General features: G+C 42.3%; 1 protein-coding gene across 1 annotated transcript; it reads right to left on the reverse strand.

The window, feature by feature from the left end:
- Positions 1-10,150: 10,150 nt before the first annotated feature.
- Positions 10,151-19,620, reverse strand: calm3a (calmodulin 3a (phosphorylase kinase, delta)). Its single transcript, XM_026366297.1, has 6 exons — positions 19,423-19,620; positions 16,202-16,232; positions 15,666-15,809; positions 13,790-13,896; positions 12,045-12,180; positions 10,151-11,870 (listed from the first exon to the last, which is right to left on the reverse strand). The coding sequence occupies exons 1-6, from the start codon at positions 19,423-19,425 to the stop codon at positions 11,842-11,844; spliced, it is 450 nt and encodes a 149-aa protein (XP_026222082.1). The 5' UTR covers positions 19,426-19,620; the 3' UTR covers positions 10,151-11,841.
- Positions 19,621-25,244: the final 5,624 nt, after the last annotated feature.

The raw sequence follows: 25,244 nt of genomic DNA on the forward strand, positions 1-25,244 counted from the left end.
GGAATTTTGGTCTTGGATGTTTTTGTCTGAGTCTCTCATTGCTAAGTGAAAACAGCAGTGATAGAGAGGGCTGAATATAAAGTAGGGGTTCAACTCCTTACAATTCAAATTCCAACCAAGACTCTCACTCTGCGAGGAATGATACTTGAGCATGTGTGTCTGAGACAGACAGAAACACCTTTCATGTCGTTTCTATTTTTATTAAGTGTGTATTTGTCCAGAGTCTCCTCTGGTATTAATCCACCATGTTTTCATTGACTGATAACTTCTTAAATTATCCAGCACATTTTGCAGCTGTGCGTGTCTTTAAGTCCTGGAAGGCTCTTTTTTGTTCCTCCTTTCTGTTTGTTTTTACGCCCATAATGGTAAACACTGTTCAATGTTCAATGAGCCAGAGCTGACAGGAAGACGTGAACTGGAGATGGTGATGGCAAAGCTGCAGATGTGAATGGGGAGACCACAGATACAAACAGATTGTTTGTTTGTTTCATCTCTTACTCTTGCCATTTCTATAATAATGAAGACAAACTGAACAAAAACGTTGTCAAACATGATCAACTTTGCAGCAGAAATGAAAACCTGCACAACACAGTAGCTGATCTGTTCACTATGATCTAATAAAACAGTGTAATAATAAGACATTAAAAGCACAAATTAGTCATCTGATAGTATTTACACCTAGATACATTATACAACATAACATTTAGCACCTTTGGTATCTGTTGACCCAAACCCTTTAAGTGAGTAAAAAGAACATGTGACTGATAGGTGCTTTTTTTCCCATGGTGGGTCCTGTAAGATTTTTCCAACAATAAGAAACACTACACGTCTACTCTAGGTTTAGTTTAAGCCTCGTTTTTTTACCTGTTGTTAAAAAAGAGAAATGAACATTAAAACCAGAGAACTGTATATGGAAGAAAAGCAAACCGTTTTTAATCTGAGATCAGAGGGAAAAACAGATGGATTGCACAACTATTGGCCACAGCAACAATTTCCTTCCCTGAAGAAGATGGAAACCACTGGTGCGGTAAGCAGCATACACAGAATGCGTCAGCCAAGGAAATCAACAGCAGTTGATGTGCAGAGGCACTGTGGGAGCTGTGAAAAAAAAAATCAATAACAACAACCTCATCAAATCAGGGGCAAAGGTATCACAAACCGCGCTTCAAAGAAGACTTAGCGAGCAGATAGAGAAGAGATACAGAGGCCGTACCACAACAAACCTCAAACTCAGTGGTTAGAATTGGAAAGCTGCTTTGTGTCATGATTTCGGCCTGGCATCAGGCCAAGCTGAGGATTTCCCTCACTGCTCCACCTCACTCTCCCTCTGGACTCCGCCCACCAGCCAGTTCTCTCCCTCTGCTCTTGCCAATCAGCGGCATATTGGACTCACCTGTGTTCCCCTCTCTCTACATAAGCTCTCCTCAGACTTTCCTCCCCTGTCAGATCGTCGTCGTTCCCCCTTCTTGTTTCCTTGCCTGTCTCCAGCCTGTGGTTCCTTGCCTGTTGCTTTCCTTGACTGTTGCCCAACCTTGCTCCTGCTCACTCCTCCTCAGCCCTGTCTTGCTTTCCCCCCTGGACTCTGGATTTTGTGCTTTCCCCTCTGGATTCCCTGGACTTTGTTCCCCCTCTGAACTCTGGACTGTGTTACCTGTTTTTTCCCCGTGAGTGTTTTCCTGCCCTTGTGCAGTAGTTTTTGTTTCATCCTTTGATCCCTAAGTTGTTACTTTGTCCTCGTGTTGTTGCCTATTTTTGTAGTGTCGGTGACACCCGCCTTAGTTTCCCTGGTTTTTGTAGTGTGTTTAATAAATCCTGTTTAAGTTCATTCCTGCCTCGTCCCCCTCCCTTAAAACTGTGACAGAACGATCTGACCAGACCGCGGCCATGGATCCTTATGATCCTTTTTACGGCCACACAAACCTCCCTCCCCGTCTTGATCATTACGGGCTTTTCCCTGAAGCACTGCAGGAGGACTATGCACACCCAGAGGATTATCGGGACTCACCTTTCTGGGGTACACGTCTGGTTATGGCCCCCAAACCAATCAGTTACCTGCAATCCAGATACCTGCGGCGGTTCCGCCAGAGGCGTCGGAATGCAACGGCCGCTCCAGTCTCAGTCACGGCCCCAGTTCCTGCTCCAGCTTCAGTTCCAGCCGCCGCAGCTGCTCCAGTCACAGTTCCAGTCGCCGCAGCTGCTCCAGCTTCAGTTCCAGTCGCCGCAGCTGCTCCAGCTTCAGTTCCAGTTGCCGCAGCTGCTCCAGCTTCAGTTCCAGTCGTCGCAGCTGCTCCAGCTTCAGTTCCAGTCGTCGCAGCTGCTCCAGTCACAGTTCCAGTCGTCGCAGCTGCTCCAGTCACAGTTCCAGTCGTCGCAGCTGCTCCAGTCACAGTTCCAGTCGTCGCAGCTGCTCCAGTCACAGTTCCAGTCGTCGCAGCTGCTCCAGTCACAGTTCCAGTCGCCGCAGCTGCTCCAGTCACAGTTCCAGTCGTCGCAGCTGCTCCAGTCACAGTTCCAGTCGTCGCAGCTGCTCCAGTCACAGTTCCAGTCGTCGCAGCTGCTCCAGTCACAGTTCCAGTCGTCGCAGCTGCTCCAATCACAGTTCCAGTCGTCGCAGCTGCTCCAGTCACAGTTCCAGTCGTCGCAGCTGCTCCAGTCACAGTTCCAGTCGTCGCAGCTGCTCCAGTCACAGTTCCAGTCGTCGCAGTTCCTGTCACCACAGCCGCTCCTGCCACAGTTCCAGTCGTCACAGTTCCTGTCACCACAGCCGCTCCTGCCATCGCAACTGCCTCAGCTTCGGCTCCTGCTACAGCTCCTGTCCTCGCTCCTGTCCTCGATCCTGTTCTTGATCCTGTTGCTGTCACCACGATCGCCGCTACCCTGGTTGCTGCAATCACCGCTGCTCTGGTCACCACAACAACTCCTGCCCTTTCTCCAGGCGGGTCGACGCAGAGGTCGTCGTCGCCGTCTCTCCTGTCTCCAGGCGGGTCGACGCAGAGGTCGTCGTCGCCATCTCTCTTGTCTCTCCTGTCTCTGAGCGGGTCGACGCCGAGGTCGCCGTCATCGCCGCCTCTCCAGCCTGTCCCGTTCCTGCCGCCGGAGCATCCGCCCGGCGCTCCTCAGCCGGCACTCCAGACGCCGCCGCCGGAGCTTCCGCCCGGCGCTCCTCAGCCGGCACTCCAGACGCCGCCGCCGGAGCATCCGCCCGGCGCTCCTCAGCCGGCACTCCAGACGCCGCCGCCGGAGCATCCGCCCGGCGCTCCTCAGCCGGCACTCCAGACGCCGCCGCCGGAGCATCAGCCCGGCGCTCCTCAGCCGGCCCTCCGGGTCTCAGCTCCGCAGCCGGTCCTCCGGGTCTCAGCTCCGCAGCCGGTCCTCCGGGTCTCAGCTCCGCAGCCGGCCCTCCTGGTCTCAGCTCCGCAGCCGGTCCTCCAGGTCTCAGCTCCAGGCAGCCGGCTTCCGCTTCGCAGTCCGGAGGCTCTCCTGGTCTGTTTGCCGCCTCCTGGCCGTCCGCCGGAGGCTCTCCTGGTCTGCTGGCCGCCTCCGGGACGTCCGCCCGCCGCCCTTCGGTCAGCGGCTCTCCTGCCGCCTCCGGGCCGTCCGCCCGAGGCGCTCCGGGTCTGTTCGCCGGCTCTCCTGCCGCCTCCCGGCCGTCCGCCCGAGGCGCTCCGGGTCTGTTCGCCGGCTCTCCTGCCGCCTCCCGGCCGTCCGCCCGAGGCGCTCCGGGTCTGTTCGCCGGCTCTCCTGCCGCCTCCCGGCCGTCCGCCCGAGGCGCTCTGGTCCTGTTCGCCGCCTTTCCTGCCGCCTCCCGGCCGTCCGCCCGAGGCTGTGCCTTCTGGTTCGTCTCTCTGGTCCTGGTTGCCGCCTCCCGGCCGTCCGCCCGAGGCTGTGCCTTCTGGTTCGTCATCTCTCTGGTCTTGGTTGCCGCCTCCCGGGCGTCCGCCTGAGTCTCTCCTGGTCTGCTGCGCCCGGTCCCTCCTCCTGGCCTCCCTCCGCCCGCCCGGTCTGGTGTTTGCGGGCCCTCCTCCTGGCCTCCCTCCGCCCGCCCGGCCTGGTGCTTTCGGGCCCTCCTCCGGGTCCCCTCCTCCCGCCCGTCTTGGTCTGCTCGTCCTTCCTGGTTTCTCGTTGGGCCGTCTGGGATCCGGCCCTTGCCGGGGGGGTTCTGTCATGATTTCGGCCTGGCATCAGGCCAAGCTGAGGATTTCCCTCACTGCTCCACCTCACTCTCCCTCTGGACTCGGCCCACCAGCCAGTTCTCTCCCTCTGCTCTTGCCAATCAGCGGCATATTGGACTCACCTGTGTTCCCCTCTCTCTACATAAGCTCTCCTCAGACCTTCCTCCCCTGTCAGATCGTCGTCGTTCCCCCTTCTTGTTTCCTTGCCTGTCTCCAGCCTGTGGTTCCTTGCCTGTTGCTTTCCTTGACTGTTGCCCAACCTTGCTCCTGCTCACTCCTCCTCAGCCCTGTCTTGCTTTCCCCCCTGGACTCTGGATTTTGTGCTTTCCCCTCTGGATTCCCTGGACTTTGTTCCCCCTCTGAACTCTGGACTGTGTTACCTGTTTTTTCCCCGTGAGTGTTTTCCTGCCCTTGTGCAGTAGTTTTTGTTTCATCCTTTGATCCCTAAGTTGTTACTTTGTCCTCGTGTTGTTGCCTATTTTTGTAGTGTCGGTGACACCCGCCTTAGTTTCCCTGGTTTTTGTAGTGTGTTTAATAAATCCTGTTTAAGTTCATTCCTGCCTCGTCCCCCTCCCTTAAAACTGTGACACTTTGGAGTTTTCAAAAAAGGACAGAGCTGAGCCACAAAAGTTCTTGAACAAAGTGTTTTAGACTGATGAGACCAAGATCAACTTCTACCAACCCTGATGGTAAGACCAGGGTCATATTTGTAATTTTATTTTACAATTACAGCTTCAGGAACCGAACAGTTGGGGCTGGTTGGGAGTCAGGAAGCAACTGCAGGGCAAACTCTACATCAGCTGCCCTCTTTAGACTGGACTGTCCACAATCATCACTCAACCTTAACCTGGATCTAAATGTGGTTGTGTTTTCTCTTCATGCAGCTTTTTTTTTCTAAATGTTCTTGCTCAATTGGTGAATTGTTTTCTTTATTTGCTTGTGTTTTTAAATGTGGAAAAGCTAGATTTTGCTTCACTTTTTTACTTTTGTCTCACATTCATCTTTTGATGTTAAACCAAAATGTAACAAAGAAACTGACCTTGCAATTCATGCTTTTGGAGAGAGACTGTATGTTAACAGTCAAGATGCACTTACAGTGAAATAAATCTGTAAAATAAAAAAGTAAAATACAACTAAATAAAATGTGTTTCCTATTGCTCCCCTTTTTCTGATACATTTCTTAAAATATGAATACATAAATACATCCCACTGACAATTACCTGACACACTTTAAGCAGCACACCCACAGCTGCAGTTCTGGTACAGTGGAAAATTTACACAGACACAAACAGGGCTTTCCCAGTCCTGCAGACAATACACAGGCACCTGTAATACAGATGTAATGAGCTAAGCCTCTGTTGGCTTACCTTGTTGGATGTAATTCTAACATAATAGAATTGGGAGATGTTTTCTCTGTTAATAGGGGCTGTTTTTACCCCGGCTATAGTCTCTGTCTAAACAGGTCTTGACTAGCATGAATATAGTAGATATATAGTGTCAGGCTACGCGTTCCACATACTAAGTGAAAACAATGTCCGACTCGTTCAATGTCAGGATGTGCAAACGTCAAATGTTGTCCCTCTTTAGACACATAGGCACGGTACATTATGGGGATCTTCAAACACGAACAAACACACAAAATAGAAACCCACTAAAATACACATGAGCATTTTTCAGTTGTGTGCCTTACATCTACATTGTCAAGGCCTACGCATACATCAAGCTAAGCACTTGTTGAACTAACCCGCTCTTCTACATCAGTGCAGCTTCCTTTTTCTGAAACACTCCAAAACCCAAATGTGACACAATACAGCCTCTTTGTACAGCGATTGGCCAGATGCGCAGATGTGTGGAAAGCATGTGTAGCTTGAACTTTTCTTTTCGTCAGACTTCATCTACGGCTACTTCCCTCACTTTTCAGATGCGCCAACAAATGCTGCACACCATGCGTGCCGTTTCCTTGCACAATCCCATTTGTGAAATTCATCCTCATCACATCAAAGATTCTTGGAAAGAGATGAATGCTATGATCGGGTTGGCTTTCAGTGTGCACAGTCAGATTACCCTCAGGCCTTAAAAGCTGGTCAGACCACAGGAGGTACAATCTAGTTTGTTTGAGGCCATTACAAATATGCTGCTATACGCACTGTGAGCTGATACCCAGAAGGATCCACACCCCCTCTGCTCTGAAGATCACTTCTTCAACACAATTCAAGAGTCATATGGGACCTTCTGCTAACTCTCATTAAGCACACAGATGAGAACCACTATGTGTCATCGAGTGAAAGAGACACCACTCCTGATGCCCACTCGTGCTCTTTAAGACAGGAAGAAGAACGGTACTTCTACTGTTGTTCCTGTTCTGAGTAGTGTTGAAAGAAAGAGGTTTTCACTTCGCTTTTGTCTCCTTTTGTCTTTCACTTTATTATGCCAGTAACAAATAGTTGTTGAAGAGTCAGATATTAACAGAGAGTAGCACTGGGCCGTTCTCTGCTTTCAGCTTTCAGCTGGGTTTCCCTTTAACCAGAATGAGTTAAAGGGAAATCATGATGGGTGGATGGAAATAGCCTGTGTGATTGTGCCAGTCTCATATGTCTCACAATAGTTAGCCTTGTGATGATGAACATCAAAACGACGTCCAACACGCAATTAAGCAGTTTCTAGTATCCATTAGGATTTTCTATCATCATTTCACGGTGGTTTATACTGGACACAAATGCAGTTAAAAAAGGTCAGAGAGAAGATCACCACTGTGGTCTGTAAATAGAAGTCTTCTTGTGGGAATTTCCCATCTAAGACTACTCAAGTAAGTAGCGCGTATTGACGTGTAATACAGGTTTAGGATTAAAGCATTACCTCAGAATGAGTGGATTTTTTCAACATCGCTAATTAATTTTCATAATTTAATCAGGTGAAATTCTAAATGTGTTTTTCATGATCAAGTCAATAGCATCAACAACATACAGAACAAAAACGCAGTCGGTATTAATGAGTTTTATAATGAAGGTATCATAGTAGTACTGAAAAACAGAGCTTACATTAAGTCCCAGTTTTATTTTTATCTTGTCTTTCATATCTTCTTTTCATTTCCCCCTTTCCTTCCTTTCTCTTCCTTATCATGCTTAACTGTTGTTATGGACTGCTGCCAGCATTGGTGACTGTGTCTGCTCTTTTCATTTTGTTGTTATCCTCCTGTCTGTCCGCTCATTTTCTGAACGACTGATGTTGAGGAAGTCCAGAAGACCTCGTTGTTGTTGTTAGTTTCTGCTAAAACTATCTTTTCATGAATAAAAAGCTAGAATGAATGTTTCCTATCAACTGTTTTGAAGAGATGTCACAGTTCCTGCTCACACTCCTGTTTGCAGCACAATCATGGCAGTGTGCCCCACCATTGTCAATCATCCCACTCCCCATTCCAGCAGCCATTTGGAGGATTATCCTATAATCAATTACTATTTGTCCTTGGCCTTCTTCATCATGTCATTAAAAGAAGATATATTACCATACCTCATTGTGTTTCCTGCTTTTAGTTAAATATTGGCCTCTGGATAATGCATTACATTATAACATCTGGTTTTGATGGAGTGGTAAATGAATGCTATTTTTTGTGTCCTTTGTGAGAAACTCCCACAAAACACTAAGAAAACCTTTGTCTGGTTGTGTCTGTGGTTTGATTCAGGCCAGGGACCTACTGTGCATGCACGACATCCATCTACTTCCATCATACAGACATATTTCTTCTGTGTTTTTCAAGCCTTTTGTCATCTTTGGGACTCTGAAAACATCCAAATAAATATTCTTATGGCTGAACATACCACCACCAGTAGACATACTGTGCAGCAGCTTAGATTTATGCAGTCACAAACCCCGAAAGGGTGGGAACCACTATTGTAGCAAATATAACACTAATATGTTGAAGGAATATAAGACATGTTGGGCAGATATCCTGCTGGAGATGATAAGAGGAGAGCCAGCAATCAAATGCTGAAACAAAGTACTGTACATCTAACACCTTAAAAAGTATTTTGTATCGGGTTGTTAAAACAGGAGTTAGTGATTAATTCAGCTGACTTGATAAACATCTCCAGCAACTTCAGCCTAATTCTCTTTGTCATGAAAAACAAGCACAAATCAGCCTTTTCACATGTTCCAATATTCACAGCCAGAAAAGCGTAGCAACGATGACTGTGTGATGCCAAGTGATTAAGAAGGAAGAAAAATACAGGTGCAGGAGAAGGCAAATGTGTTGACAGTGCTGCTTTGGTCATATGCAAAGTGAGTAAGGGTGCCAGAGAGCATGTGATCGTGAACGATTTCAGTGGACGTAACACGACAAGTAAGTGGATTCTGCTGTATATGGTATATGTTCTTGTAAGAGGCAGGAAGTGTATGTACACGTTAAATTAACTCTACTATATATTAGTCAGAAAATAATGGCGTTATTCTAGAGTCTGCATTGGACAGTTCAGCGTACATAACACTCTGTACCTCCCAGGTATAATGAAAATGAATACACTGTTCCTGAAGCAAAGGGTGATTAGGTTACAGTGCTAAGCGAATACAATTATGGGTAGTGGGGTGTGGCGCAACCAAGCAAACACTTGCATAACTTACCATGGAACAGATGCATGGCTGCAAATTTGGATTCTCCCACGCGAAAACACATTTTTTGGAATCTTATTGCTTCATTTTTTAGAAAACACACTGGCTCATAGAAAGTGTCATTTAATCATTTTTAATTGAAAACTTTATTAAACCATTTGTTTGTTCTTTCAGCTGTTTTCAGTTATTGTCTCATCTCCTCTCCTGCCTCAGTCACACCATGCTGGATGTGATGCCTTGGGCCTTGCAAGCTGAGTTCAAATTTGATGAAATGATGCCACCTAGAGTTAAAGTTACGGTAAAGTGCTTTGCTGCTAGAACATGTTTTATGGACCATGATGCATGTTTAAACCTAATCTCTCAAACGCTTTACAATTTTAATGTGCTTCTGGATTCAATTTTATCCTACTACTACTGAAGTAGTAGAATGCTGTTTATATTTACATTACTGCTTCATTATTACAGATGTAATTAATGCAGTAACATTCAGAGATATATTAATTGGTTCAGGCAGAACTATAACAACTCATACATCTGTAATACTGCAGTTATTTATTTTGTATGTATAGTGAAAATGGAATTAAAGGTAATATATTTGACTTGTAGCAGAGCATAAGTATAAAATAGCACAAAGTTCAAATAATTGCACATTAGTGGGTTACTGTGGAGTTATTCCTAGAGATCGTTGTGTTTCTGTAAAATTACACTTGATGCTCCACTTTAACAACCAAACATTAATCCTTGATACTCCATATGTGTTCTACTCAGTGTCAAAAACTATCATTCTTATTGCCTTGAAAATGTTTTTCTTGCACAACACTGTGCAAGCTACTACTTGATTTGCCCTCCTGTCTGCCGTTACACAACCACAGAGGGATAATAACCATTGCCTATGACACTGCCGCTCTTATTGTGCTGCTGAGTGTGCCGTTTCCTAATTCATTTACCTTATCTACTTATCCACATGATTAGGGTGTGGACGCACATCCAATCATATCTACTTGCTCCTTATCGGGCCCGTTAGTGGAAGAGAAGGTGCACATGGTTTGCATTCAGAAGTTAAGGGTGACAGTTCATGACCTTTGCTGACCTGTTGGATTACCCTAGGCTCCTGTAGCAATCTCACGAGCCACTAAATATAGCCTGTGCCAGGCATAGTTTCTCCAGTGAAGGGTAAGGGTGACCTGTCCTGACCCAATCTGAGGCTGGATGAGATTAGTGCCCTTTTCTGGCACAGGGACTCTGGCGGGGAAAGGATAGAGCTCACTACTAGAGTGGTATTTGTGGTTGCCTGAGTAGCCACATTTCTTCTTTGGTTACTGGCTGGAAACAAGAGACGTAAAATAGAGACGTTAAACATGACAAGGAAATGCAGGTGAAGTAAAGCTCAGTCAATTTATTGATTTATGGAAAATATATCACATCTTTACATTTTTTAAACACCTTCAGGAGTTAACAGTCCTTTTACCATTTACCGTTCCAAATATCTGAATCAAAGGTAACCAATTAAAATGCCTCAGTATTTCACGCTTTGAGAAATCCTAAGATGCCTCAACTAACTTGCATCTTAAATGCAGCAGACTGTACCAACCTAGCATCTAAAGCTGAATTCTTTGCTACAACCTCGTTTCTCCCCCAATCTGAAAGTGCCATTTGAATAGCCCAATTAAACACGTCACCCCCACCATGAAGTATTATTTGTGAATATACAGTATATGTATTCTGTTCAGTAAAACAGCAAACAGGTTGAAGTTTGAATCACCGGACTACAAATTGAAGATCGGACACTAACAAGGACGAGAAATGAGTGAAACGTATGAGAGTTGTTATAGCAGCAGCGACAGTGACATTTGGTTTCTTTTAAATATCCACATTGTTTTTACCAAAGTGCAAATATGTTCAACTGCATGTATTTTTTATATCATTACATTAAGTAGATTTATCATATTCTAATGAACTACAAGTCTTGCAAGAAGAAGGTTGAGGTTGTTTTTAGAATATTATGGCACATTTCAAAACCAAAGAGAAAACATGTCACAGGTCATTTACTACAACAATAGGCAATGCAAACTTTACGATACACTAATATATAGAGATATATTTTGTGACCAAAGTTTGTCATCAATACATTAATATTTGAGAACACATTTATAAAGCATTACATCAATATTGTATCATCTGGATTATCAGTTGGAACAAATGTATAAACTGCAGCGCTCAAGTGTGTTTTCACATTAACCATCCTGAAGCAATACAACACGCTACTGTCTCCAACAAATGCTGCAGGCAATGTAAAGCCCACGACTCAAAACAAGACAATATAACATCCCACAAGCGGGGAAAAAAATATATCTTCTTTACTTTTCACTCTCATTCTTGTTCAAACTCCAAAGATATAAGAATGCTGAACTTGAACCGAGCACCAATGAACACCCTACATCGCATCTATTTGCTCTTGCGATAATCAATAGTGACACAAATTTTACAGATATATAGCTATATATTTATGTATATACCTCCAGTGTGTACACAGTCTGAACACTACTTCTGACGGGATCAAAGCCTCCTTGTTGTGACAAGAGACCGCCACAGAAAGGGTGCATGCAAGAAGAGTATTCAATTCAGTATTTAGAGAATCACCACTGGCGCAAGAGATTCTATTTTCTTGGAAGGTTTGGAAAGAATTAAATAGTCGGCTTCTCTAAACAAACTGTGGCAGGGGTTTCTATCCATCTGCCTTTTCAGTGTTGCTCTTTCCTCTAAATTAATCAGGAGCTGCGTGACTCAGCAAGATCTTGGTCTGAAATATGTGGGCTTCAGCCCTCTTAAAGCTTGGTCCATTAACTTCTCTAGGGATTATTCTGTTGGTGTTTGCTAAACAGATACCTTAGAAGTAGCTGGATGCATTGAAGCACAAATTGCAAAATTCTACAGATTATTCGTTTTTTTGGTGTGTGTGTAGGGGCGGGGGGGAGGGGTCTCATTTAACAGTTGTTCCTTTTTTTGGTTCTTAAAGACAGTGATCTTAAGAGGACAAGCAACGTTGAGAGACGTTTCAGCGTTTTTCTCACTTGGCAGTCATCATTTGGACAAACTCTGCAAAAAGAAAACAGTCCTTAAATGTAAAACACAAAAGTGACAAACATTTGTCAGTGCTTTCACCAGGTGAACATTAACGATGCACATGCAGTAATTATGGTTTGTCATTGTCCATTTTCACATCTGCTAACTAATTCACAGTCTGCTGCCTGATAAAGAAAAACACCTTACCCTCATAGTTGACCTGACCATCGCCATCAATGTCAGCCTCACGGATCATCTCATCCACCTCCTCATCAGTGAGCTTCTCCCCTAAGTTGGTCATGACATGCCGTAGCTCTGCAGCACTGATGTAGCCGTTACCATCCTGCCGATGGCAACAGAAGAGCTATTGTTATTGTGTTTATTTACCACAGTAGCTGTAAGCAGGGACAGCGAAGTGAGGTTAGTCTTAGTACTTCTACCATGATGCCTAAAGACAGCTAGATAATTAATTCTTGATTATTTCTATTTGTGGTGGTTTCCTGGTGCCAGAAACTAAAGTGTACTCTCCACCTGTGAGGTCAGTTGTGTTTATGAGTTGGCTGAACTCTACTTCCTTAGCCTCATCTGCACTTAGAGATGACTGCTGAAGACTATCATGCAGCTAGCATAGAAACCAGCTAAGAGATTATTATTAGACCACAGCATTGTAAAAAAGCATCGACCTTATGTGACAGCTCAATATCGCACACAAATCTGAACAACCCCTCTCTAAACACAGCCATATTTTACGTGACCAGGGATGAACATGTTTTGCTGTTTTGAAATGCAGGTGAACCCGATTTTCCAAGCTAGGAATATAAGGTAGAGTATAGGGCACACTCTCATTGAATGGTCTATTTTGAAACTTTTACACATATAAAGTGCACCGGACTAAAAGGCGCATTAAGCGAAACAAAACAGTCAGATAAGTCAGTTAGTCAAACTTTATTCAACGCATTCACCATAGATCCCAAACTTGTTCAGTTATAATGCGTGAAATAATAAAAGAAAAACCACACACAATCTGAGCCCGCTAAATCAAACGATAGCGTATTCACAATAACTAATGTTGCAAGCGGTGCAGCTTTGTAGTTTACTAAAGTCGTACTAAGTTACTCAAATAAATTCATATATAAGGAGCTCTGGATTATAAGGTGCACTGTCGGTTTTTGAGAAGATTGAAGGCTTTTAAGTGCGCCCTTTAGCACGGAAAATACAGTAAACAAAAAAAAATCATTACCCCCCTTTCTAAAATCAAAGAAAATCCTTAACATTTCCATTGAATGACCATAACAAAACAGTTTAAACAAAGATAAAATCTTCACTAAGCTTGATTGAGATATTTTACTCATGAGCTAATTTACAACAAGAAAAAACAAAATGAAAAGGCCATAATGCATACTTCAGGTCACCAAGCAGCAACCTAAAGCTAGACTGGCAACGTGTTCATGATTCCAGAATAAAGTTCCCTGAAGTAGGGAACTGCGTTCTGCTTCCACCATCGTGTTTAACTGTGAAAACAATTGAAAGCCTCTCCCTTCCTTCACCAAACAAAAACAGCATCTATGTACCGAAACTGCTCATGTTTGGTCATTGTACCAAAGAACAGAGTTCCAAAACCAATCCACATGTTCCAAATGTTCACAGGAAAACTTCAATCTAGTCCACCATGAAGAAGGTGTCTCACAACAATCTTCTCTCAAACATCAGGTCCAGAAGAGACCAACAATCATCTTGGCAGGGTTTCAGGGATTCATTTTGCATTTGTGATTTTAAGAGAATTTGTCTCCTTGTGAGAATTTTATTGAAATGTTTTACAGTTCCTTTTGTGCTAATGACTTGTCAAAAACGGTAGCTTGTATTACAAAGATACAGAAGATACAAACTGCATGGCAAGAAATTAGATACCGATTTTTTGAGTTGTACTAAATTGTCAGTCTACCCAGTCATACCTTGTCAAAGACTCTGAAGGCTTCTCTGATTTCCTCCTCACTGTCCGTATCTTTCATCTTCCTGGCCATCATGGTCAGAAACTCAGGAAAATCAATTGTCCCATTACCTACACAGTCATATTAACATAAATAGTCACTGTGTTACATTGGTAAAGTAATTTCACACAAGAAAATCGATTGACTAATACCTACATTTCATTGATTACCACAAATGTAATATAATAAATAAATTTACATTTGTTTGAAGAACAGAATAAGCACATTGTCAATCACAGATTAGATACTAATAAAGTTTATGGTGTAGCTTTCACCCTGGAAAATCTGTACATACACCATGCGTCCAAAAAACAAAAAGTCACACACTAATATTTCGTTGGACAACCTTTTGCTTTGATTACATGCATTCACCATGGCATAGTTTCAATAAGCTTCTGCAATATCACAACATTTATTCCCATCCAGAGTTGCATTAATTTTTCGCCAAGATCTTGTATTGATGATTGAAGAGTCGAACCACTGAACAAAGTCTTCTCTAACAAATCTCAGAGATTGGGTTAAAGTCTGGACTCTGTGGTGGCCAATACATATGTGAAAATTATTTGTAATGCTCCCTGAAAGACTCTTTGCCCGATGAATCCTGGCAGTGTCATCTTGGAATATGCCCATGCCATCAGGGAAGAAAAAAATCCATTGATGGAATAACCTGGTCATTCAGTATATTCAGGTAGTCAGCTGACCTCATTTTTTGGTCACATAACGTTGCTGAACCTAGACCTGACCAACTGCAGCAACCCAGATCATAGCACTGCCCCCACTGGCTTGTACAGTAGACAGTAGGCATGATGGGTGCATCACTTCACCTGCCTCTCTTCTTACCCTGAGGCTCCCATTACTCTGGAACAGGGTAAATCTGGACTCATCAGGCCACATGACTTTCTTCCATTGGACAGTTCTTAACCCAGTTTAAGTAGTTTCAACAATCTCCTTAGATGTTTTCTTTGCTTGATTCATGCCAATAATTTGACCCTTCTGAAACAGATCCACATATTTTCCACAACCACAGGATGTGTCTTCTGACTTGATAGTTTAAGAAATAAGATGCTACTCACTGCATCAGTTAGAGTCATCTATTTATCTTTTGGGAAACACATCCAATGTGTTCGTTAGACTGTGTTGGATCTTTATCATTAATATAGATTTTGATATATACATATGTATATTTTTAAGTTGAGCATATTCATGTTTTATTATGTATGAAAACAATCAATGGGAAAACTAAAACTGATATTACAGGACTGAAGATGTTTCACTGTAGTGAAGCATCTTTCACACATATTGTTTGGCTGGGTACCAAAGCTGGCTACGGAGACAGTTAAAGTTTAAAGTTTAAGCTACTGATAAAATTACTAAATGCAGCTTTAGAAGTTTCTACAAATAAGTGGAAAAGTACTTCTGCATTTTTGTAGGTCAACCATTGTGTCACTGTGGTGAAACACTTCAATAAGGACTAGGTTTGACTTTAGCTTAGCATTGCAAGTAAATCACTAATTTTCTTTTGTTATCTTCAGGGTAAAATTGCAAGAGCAATTAGACAATTAGAGATGATGGTGATTATCAGAGCCTTGTAAGAGTGTCTGCTAAATGCTAATTTAATATAATAGCCTATTAGTGCATTTCCCAGGTGACTCACCAAGGCATTTGATTAGATGATTTATTGGTTGGCAGCCACGATACCAGTGGAAACATTGCTTCTGCATTGCATACAGTGTCAGTAAAGGTTAAAGCAAATAATTTCCAGGCACTGAGGATGATGCAGGCTGATTTTAAGGTGCAATATACATAATATCTATTAGTGTTTGTGCTTTTATCTCCTCACCGTCAGCATCCACCTCATTGATCATATCCTGCAGCTCAGCCTCAGTGGGGTTCTGTCCCAGAGAGCGCATCACAGTCCCAAGCTCCTTAGTAGTAATTGTGCCATCACCATCCTTGTCAAACAGCGAGAACGCCTCCTTGAACTCTGTGCATTTACAGAAACAACACTGTTAGTATGCCATGAGTATCCATGTCAGTTCAGAGATTTTCAGAATTTATACTGAATTTACATTTACACTTTTATCCAAAGCGACTTACAGTGAGGTACAAGAAAGGTGGTGATGTTATCACTACAGTATCCAGCCAATTGAAAAAAAAAAAAAAAAAACTTATTTAACTGTGAGCTTTCCATGTCAGCTTTTTTCCACTAAGCCTCTTGACTCCCTGCTGATTTTAATTTTAAAAACATAATCAGGACAAGAGTGGAACCAACAGCTTATATACTCACACACCTTTGATACCTTTACAAACATTAGTTTCTTAGTGAGATGAAGAGTTGCCGGTAATAAATTTTAAATTGTTAGCATAAGTACTCACCAGCAATCTGCTCCTCAGTCAGCTGATCAGCCTGAAAACAAAACATATTGATAAACATTACAACTCAATATAGAAGTGGCATCTATGGCTGTGCATGCTGGAATGAGTTTACACTGACTACAAACTACTTCCAAAAACATTATCCAACTTGATTTAGAAATGTGTTCCACTGTTCAGTCTATTTTTGCAATTACAAAAAAACAAATACCTGAGCTTTCATTTGAATGCACCATAACCATGAAACTAGTTACACAGGTTACTCACGTCTACGATACTGCAGGTAACAACTAAAATATAGCTAAAGCTTCATATCCCGGTTCGGACTAGACAGTATGCTGCCATGTAACATACCCTACCAACATTTTGATTGCAAATAGACACGTGTGTCTAGTAGTGTGTTCCAAATAGTGAGGGTATCTCACCATTTAAAACAATGACAATAAACTATTGCAATTTCACAGGCTGTATATGAAGTAGGAAATCACAAACTTCTACAGTCACAGTTCACACCTCCAGTGTGTGAGTGTGTCATAGTCAAACGTGAATTCTTAGGAGATGTGACTAAAAGATCTTCAAGACAATAAGAGCTGCAAATTCCCAGCTGGCCAAAGAGGAGCACCGAGTCATCCTTATTGTGTAAACAACCTGAAGAGATGTGTGAGTGCAAACTCACTCTAAACCAAGCTAATTCAAAATAGACTGATATTATCGCACAGTCAGATCCAGATATTGTTTATTTTCTAGCCGAAGACTAAGAATGATTTCAGATGCCAAGCAATTTTAAAAAAAAAACTAAAACACACAACTAAAACCTCACTGTACTTTATTTTGGCTGGTACTTCATAAATAACATTAATTGCTACACCTTATATTCTATTATAGGTGATAATACTAAACCATTTGCATTCTTTTTTTTATCTTCAACATTTTTTATCTACACTGTCTTGCTTTATTAGAGGTTCTTCTGTTCACGGAAGGTCGAAAAACCTCCTTATTTTTTTAATTAGTTATTTTTAAAACAAATCCACAAAGCTAGGATCTGGGTGGTGATGTCATCCGTACTTACTACTCTTTAATTGCCTGGCATTTTTAAAAAAGTTTGTATTCATGGGCCCCATTAAGTTTGGAACTTCCTCTGAGATGTCAGTCTGTCACCCGCATAAGGTCCTACCAGGCCTGTCTAAGTCAGTCAACATGCCCACTTCCGTCTGAGAAGTGTGATGAGGGACCGGTATAAATACTCCACAGCCCGAAATACACACGCCTGCTATAATTAGTGAGACACGAATAGGGTCACTAATGTAGCACACTGAATATCACTGCAACTATCATCGTTTTTACTGAACAAATGTGAAGCTTGGTTCAGTACCATAGACCCCTGTGCCAACTGTTGCTCGACAGTGCTTGCTGCTTTGTGTTTGTGTGTAGTCCTTCATAATGTCAGGATACGATTCTTCACGATCAGGAATTATAAAGTACCTGCTGCATACTGCACACAATAAGGGCTACAAGAGCTAAAACACTGAATAAAAGTGTTTTTTGCTTTATGTCCATTTGTTTCTAACTATACCTAGCCTTTTCAAAACCAAGTGATTAAAGCAAACATTTCTATAGCTCGAGGTGATGGGAACGTCATGTGTTCTAGTCAATTTCAATGAGTCACCGTGTTGGTTTTGGGATGGGGGGGGGGGGGGGGGAAAGAAGAGAGCAGCAAGACAGACTGCAGAGTATCCATTCTGTCCAATGTCAGCCAATGTGGTGGTGCTAAAGCAAGCAGTGTCTGGATCAGAGCACAGCACAGTTGAGCATCAGACCATTTAAATGGCTGCTGTGAGAAGTCCTCAGCGACGCGGTGTCTTTCAGCTCATCAGTAAACAGGATCATATCACACATACTCAAATTACAAGCACTACAAGTGATTGTGTTTTTAAATAACAGCTAATACACAATCATGGCCTGTGTGTGACTGAAATGATCGGATACTGTTGTATGATGCAAGTTTCTTTACTTGACAGATGACTGTATCTAGCAGTGTGTTATTTTACTCTAGAGGGAACAACAATAGGGGAAATGAAGGATGAGATGCAGTGTCAAAGATTCATGTGTAATGCCACAATCGAGCACTTTTTTTTAATATATAGTTCCCATATTGGGGGGTGCACTGCGGGTCCTGACAGCCTACTGCACCAAGCATGGTCTGGTTCAATGCGGGGGGAAGGGAGGTGCAGAAGGAGGGGTGGCAAAGAGGATCATTCAGCAGGAGCAGAATGCGGCTCCGCGTTATAGCGCAATACGTAACGGGGGAGATGCTGTCATGGTGTCAGTACACAAAATGCTTCAAAATATAAGTTAATCATCATCCCTAACACCACATAATATGACAGACTAACAGAGCAGAAAACCAGGACCTGTGTGCTGTTGTTCTTATGTAATCGCGATTCATGGCGATTACAAGCTTTCCTCGCTTGTTGCGCACGTCACACCACCGCTACATCCACAACACAGCTGATGTGCAAGAGGCATCACCCGTGCTGCAGCAATGTGTTGTAAGGGGACGACAAAATGGTAGTTAGCAAGTCAGAGTTCGGACTTCTGTCTTGTAAGATTAACGAGACGGGTTTCAAGATCACGTTAGCGGTCTATTTTTACACAGCAGCACCCGCTTCACCACCACCACCACCACCACGCCCACTCTCGACTCAAAGATTAGGATAAAAACGCTGCAGATATTCGAACAAGCACCGATGTTAAAACAGCTGTGTTTACAAAGACCTGATCAAATCAGCTAAATGACCGATGTTAGCTATTTCTCACCAAGCAGTCGACCGGCTGCTGCTCTCATGATACATGTAGCTGTGCAGTTGACATGTAGCTGCTAATAAAGACTTTTATCTTATGTAGAAACAGAACAGGTAAAACTGCTGTAAATAAAACTGAGAACTGGGAGACTTTGAGTTAGGTAACAGTGACACACTGTCCATCACAATTTGTCTGCAGTCTTCTACCTAGTATAGCATAAGTAGCTATGGTTAGCGCGTATAGGTGAATAGTAGATAAGTATAATAAAACAAATGATTTCACTAACTGCAGTAGTGATTACTTGGTTGGTATTTTAAGACCTCAGCAAAGCAGGGAAACGTCGTTTACCATGAACAGCTAATGCTAACGCTAACGTTAGCTAACAGTGCTAACGTGACTCACATTAGCTAATCGGTACTCACCATTGTCTCGTTGACTCGTTACGTGCAAGTGACAAAACGCCCAATGTAAGATTTTGCGTTTACTGTGAGTAGACAGTTGCTGATTGTGTAAATGTGGTCTAGCTATATGTTACTGCTAAAGCTGTGGAGCCTGTTCCCGCAGTTGCTGTGGAGTTAGCCGGAAATCTCAATCCAGCCAAAAAGCGTCTTCGTAGAGATGTTTGGGTCGTGAACGATTCGTTCAATATGAACGAATCTTTTCTATGACTTGGGAGTGATTCGTTCATTTCCAGTTCATTTGGTTCATTTGTCATGTGACAGCTGTAGCTCAGCAAGGAAATGAATGATGTCTGATATCTGACGGTCACAGACATTATTTATTCATAAAATTATAATTAATTAGTGGTCTTTGATTCTTGTAGATGTGTGTAAATAATGTAAATTATGTTTGTACATAAATACTTTCAAAAATTATAAACATGTTGTGCTATTCTCTTCCATAAAATAATAAAATTTTACATTATTAATAACAACAACAATAACATCAATAATAATAATAATAATGTCGCGATTTGGACACAATAAATGCATCATGTAAATATTTTCGGGAACTTGTTACTTGTTGCTTTAAAAGTCTAACTCATTATCCAAATAAGTTTAACTTTCACTCATCCTCTACCAGCCGTCACATGAAAAGCAGCTCTGGCTGCTGCAGCAGTTCACTGTTGGCGGATCGGTCTCCCGTTCATTTGTCACGTGACAGCTACAAAGTCACTGCTGCGCTGTTAAACAACAATATCAGAGAGGATGCAGGAACACAAGTCACTTTATTGTGGTGTGGATTTGCTTTCCTAGGTTTTCACATGGTTTGAATTGCTTGTGGCATTTTGTGTATTGTAATTTGTCGGCTGAACAAACCATGTTGTCTTCGCTGTATGGTGTCTGAGAATCGCGGCCATTTTTACATCGCCCACTAGAGGGTTACACCGCAACCTGCTGTAAAATGAACGAAATGACTCAAAATGATTCGTTCACTTTACAGTTCGAGACTCACGGATCTGAGTCAGTTCAAAGACTCGATTTTCCCTTCTCTATTGTACAGTATCCCTCCGCCAGTGTAGTAGACGTCTGCGGGAGTTGGATCGGATTAGGGTTGTACTAGTTGAGGTTAGGTTAAGGTTAAGTTACTTTTCTGTAGCTATTCAGTATTTTCCTAGGATAAATTAACCATGCAAGCTCCAACTATATGATTTTAATCCAAATAATATCAAACCCATGAATGACAGTGATTACTTCTGAATTCTGATGATGATATTGATCATTTTTGTTTTTTTCCAGTCACATGCACAAAGTGTTGTCCTTTCCTTTTGCCTAATCTCAGATGTTTTCTCTTTTGTTGTTGTCACAATTTAACAGATTCATAATATTCATATGTTCTGTACAACTCTTTCATATGTTGCAATGATAAGGAAAAAAAACATAGTGTGTATGTATGTGTATATATATATATATATATATATATATATATATATATATATATATATATATATATATATATATATATATATATATGTATGTATGTATGTGTATATATAATAGACATTACAACTCAATAAAGAAGTGTTAACAAGTAATACTTCTTTGTGCTTTTGGGCAAAACAAGTATAACAAATATTTTGGTGAGTACAGAGTAAATACAACTGTGAAACCACTGTTGAAAACATACAGTTTTGTTAAAACGCTGAAAGGTAAAAACCTGAACATGCTAGTTAAAAGATTTACTGATGGCATCTATGCCTGTGCATGCTGCAATGAGTTTACACTGACTACAAACTACTTCCAAAAACAATAACCCACTTGATTTAGAAATGTGTTCCACTGTTCAGTCTATTTTTGCAGTTACATAAGAACAAATACCTGAGCTTTCATTTGAATGCACCATAACCATGAAACTAGTTACACAGGTTACTCACGTCTACGATACTTCAGGTAACAACTAAAATATAGCTAAAGCTTCATATCCCGGTTCGGACTAGACAGTATGCTGCCATGTAACATACCCTACCAACATTTTGATTGCAAATAGACACGTGTGTCTAGTAGTGTGTTCCAAATAGTGAGGGTATCTCACCATTTAAAATAATGGCAATAAACTATTGCAATTTCACAGGCTGTATATGAAGTAGGAAATCACAAACTTCTACAGTCACAGTTCACACCTCCAGTGTGTGAGTTTGTCATAGTCAAAAGTGAATTCTTAGGAGATGTGACTAAAAGATCTTCAAGACAATAAGAGCTGCAAATTCCCAGCTGGCCAAAGAGGAGCACCGAGTCATCCAACCAAGCTAATTCAAAACAGACTGATATTATCACACAGTCAGATCAAGATATTGTTTATTTTCTAGCCGAAGACTAAGAATGATTTCAGATGCCAAGCAATTAAATTTAAGATTCAATTGAAGCTACTGAGATCCTGATTTATTGTGGTGAGAGGAATCCCAAAACTGTTTTTGTTGTTAATCTTGATATCAATGTGGGCGACTTTTTAATTCACACAATGAAGTGCATCAAGAAGAAGCCTGCTTTGTAAGTGTTTCTATCAGAAATAGATGCGTATATTTCTTTTGCCAGAAATGTAGAAAAGGTATAAAATGCATAAAACATCATATATAATTAACATAAAGTATATACTAATATATAAAAATATATAATATGTATTATATGTCTGAATGTGAAATTGTAACTGTGTGGGACATTGTAGAGAATGGTGTCCTTGTTGAATACTGAGACCTCTGCACCCAACCCCCCCTTTCTTATTTATTTCATTCGTTACTTTTATTTTAACCTCTTTATATAATGTGAGGATATGTTATGTTATAATAAGTATGTTCAATCAGTTCACAATTTAACAAACTCATTATATTCATATGTTCTGTACAACTCTTTCATATGTTGCAATAACAAGGAAAAAAAAACAAAAACATAGTGGGAGTAGGTGGGGATGTGTCATCCAACTTTATATACAGCCTATGATTTAAACATAAACATTCCAGAAAACAGCTGATTCCTTTGATGTCTTAGACCGAGTGATGTCATCATTCTAGGATCCAGATCAAAGCCCAGATCAGCTTAGAAGTCAGAGACAGTCAGAAGAACCACACAAAGATTTGTGTTTCACTGCGATTCACTACAGAGAAGATTTCAACAGAGAATCAACAGTACCAATCGAACTTTTCAAAGCCATGGCTCAAACCCAGACCATGACTAAAACTGAGACCGTGGCTCAAACTGAGACCATGGATCAAACTGAGACCGTGGATCAATCTGAGACCATGGATCAAACTGAGACTGAGACTCGGACCACACCATGCAGAGGGGGATATGTTTCTCGTGGCCGTCCATTTTATCACAGGCCAGCAAATGATCCTTACCAGGAGATTCATCAATTGAGGATCCGGCTTTATAATTGTGAGCAGTACAACTGGAACCTGCGGGATACGGTAGACAGCATGGTGCAGAACCCTCCCCATAAGCAGGTCCAAAATCTGAAGGAGCAGCTGGAGGCCAAGCAAAAGGAGCTGGAGGCCAAAGAGAAGGAGCTTGTGCAGGAAAGTGAGACGTTTCTGGAGCGCAACAAAAAACATGAGATGTTAATGTCCGACCTCTCTGATCGTTTTAAGTTGAAGGTGGAGGAGAAACAGACCGCAGAGTTCAACTATCAGCAGGAACTCAACAAGGGGAAAGCACAGCTAGAAGAAGAACAAAGCCAAGTGCTACAGCAACAACAGCAGCTGAGCGAACTGAGAGAGCAGCTGTGCCAAAAGGAGAGTGAAAACCTTCAGCTCCAGAAGGACAAACAGAGTCTCACTGAGAAATTCACACAGGCCACCATCCAGCAGCTGAAGACAGAAGCAGAAAACCGCTTTGTCGAAAAAACCTGGCAGACAAAATACAACAGTCTGCAGGACAACATCAACAAGAAACTCACAGAGAAACAGGAGAGCTGTGAGGAAAGACTTAAACAGGTGGAGGACGAGATGAGGAGGCTGCAGGAGGAGAACACCAAGCTGGTGGAGGAAAAGACACAGCTGGAGAAAGACCACGAGAAACTGTTGGAGGACAAGACACGGCTAGAAAAAAACAATAAGGAACTGGACGAGGACAAAACCAAACTGGGAGAGGACATGAAAAACCTGGAGGAGGAAAAGATCAAACTGGAGCAGCGCTGCCTCACACTTCAAACCAAGAGGAGACGTTTCTGGTTTCACTCCAAGAAGAAGCCGGAGAACCAGGCTGCACCGACACAGGGGGACAGCCAGGTAAGTAAAAAAGAAAAGACGGAGAAGAAACTGAAGGAGAAACAACAAAAGGAGGCAGAGAAGAAGAAAGAAAGGGAGGAGAAAAAGGAGCTGAAGGAGAAACAGAAGATGGAGAAGAAGAAAGAGAAGGAGGAGAAGGAAAAGAAGAAGAGGAGCTGGAGCTGGATGCACAAGAAGCCCAAGTGTGACAGCGACAGTAAGGTGGAGGAGGTTGCTACTACTTCCCATTAGCTTCCTCCTCAGTCCCCTTCACCTCTCCACCCTCCTTTCAACCCTACATCCAACCCCCCATCCCCATCTCTTTTACTCCCTCTCCCACCCCTCCTTTTCTCCACCCTCTTTTCACTAACCCTCTACCCTTCCCCTGTCTCCCTCACCCCCTTCATCCCTTTACCCCACCCCACATCCTTCCCCCACCCTCCCTTCCTCCTACTATCTCCCTCACCCCCATACGTCACCCCGTAACACTCCCCCTCCATCCTGCATTCCCTCCATAGAATTCAGGATGGGGGGAGTTTACTTCAGGACAGCACGGAGACTCACAGAAACACCGCCACCTGTGAGGGTGGAGGGTGTTTCTGTGTGGAGTTTGTATGTTCTCCCCGTGTCTGTGTGGGTTTTCCCCTGGTGCTCAGGTTTCCTCCCACATCCCCGAAACATGCAAACCTTTCTACCCAAATAAACCACCCACAACCACATATCTGCACGCATCTGGCTCCAGAATCACTAGTTACTATATTTCAGTTGTAAAGTAGCGTCTGTTCAATCATAGTTTTAAATATTTAGAATCTATAATGCAAAATTTTAAACCAGCTAAAATTACTAATAATTGCCCATCACCAGCTACAGCATTAAAATTCAGTTTTATTAAGTAGCATTTTGAATGCACCATTGTATTGGTTTATTTTACACCTCTTGTACTGGTGTGTCAGACTGAAAACTTCACCAGGTTAAACCCTGTGCAGGGCTTTTCTGGTACTGCACATCACATTTCCTCACATTCTGAAGTACTTGTTATGTTTTCTTCATGATTTTGTGCTATGTCTGAAGGAATCTTACTTTTTACTATATTAATCTAACATCTGTATGAAGAACATATTTTTAATAATAATAATATTTATAATAAAGTGTACCTGGGGATTCTCAGCCCAAAGAAGCAAATAAACATACTACTCACCAGTCTCAATCTTGAAAAGGGGCACTGCACAGAAGGTTTGTGTTGACAAACCCATGACTTTGTGCATGCTGCCTTGTATCTTATTATCTCTAAATTGGAATTGGAACTTACTTGTCCTTTCCTTTTGCGTAATCTCATATATTTTCACTTTTGTTGTTGTCACAATTTAACAAACCATAATATTCATATGTTCTGTACAACTCTTTCATATGTTGCAATGATAAGGAAAAAAAAACATAGTGGGAGGAGGTGGGGATGCGTCATCCATCTTTATATACAGCCTATGATTTAAACATAAACAGTCCAGAAACTTCTTAGTGAGATGAAGAGTTGCCTGTAACAAATTT

The sequence above is a fragment of the Anabas testudineus genome, chromosome 13 (genome assembly GCF_900324465.2).
Source record: "Anabas testudineus chromosome 13, fAnaTes1.2, whole genome shotgun sequence".
Lineage (NCBI taxonomy): Eukaryota > Metazoa > Chordata > Actinopteri > Anabantiformes > Anabantidae > Anabas > Anabas testudineus.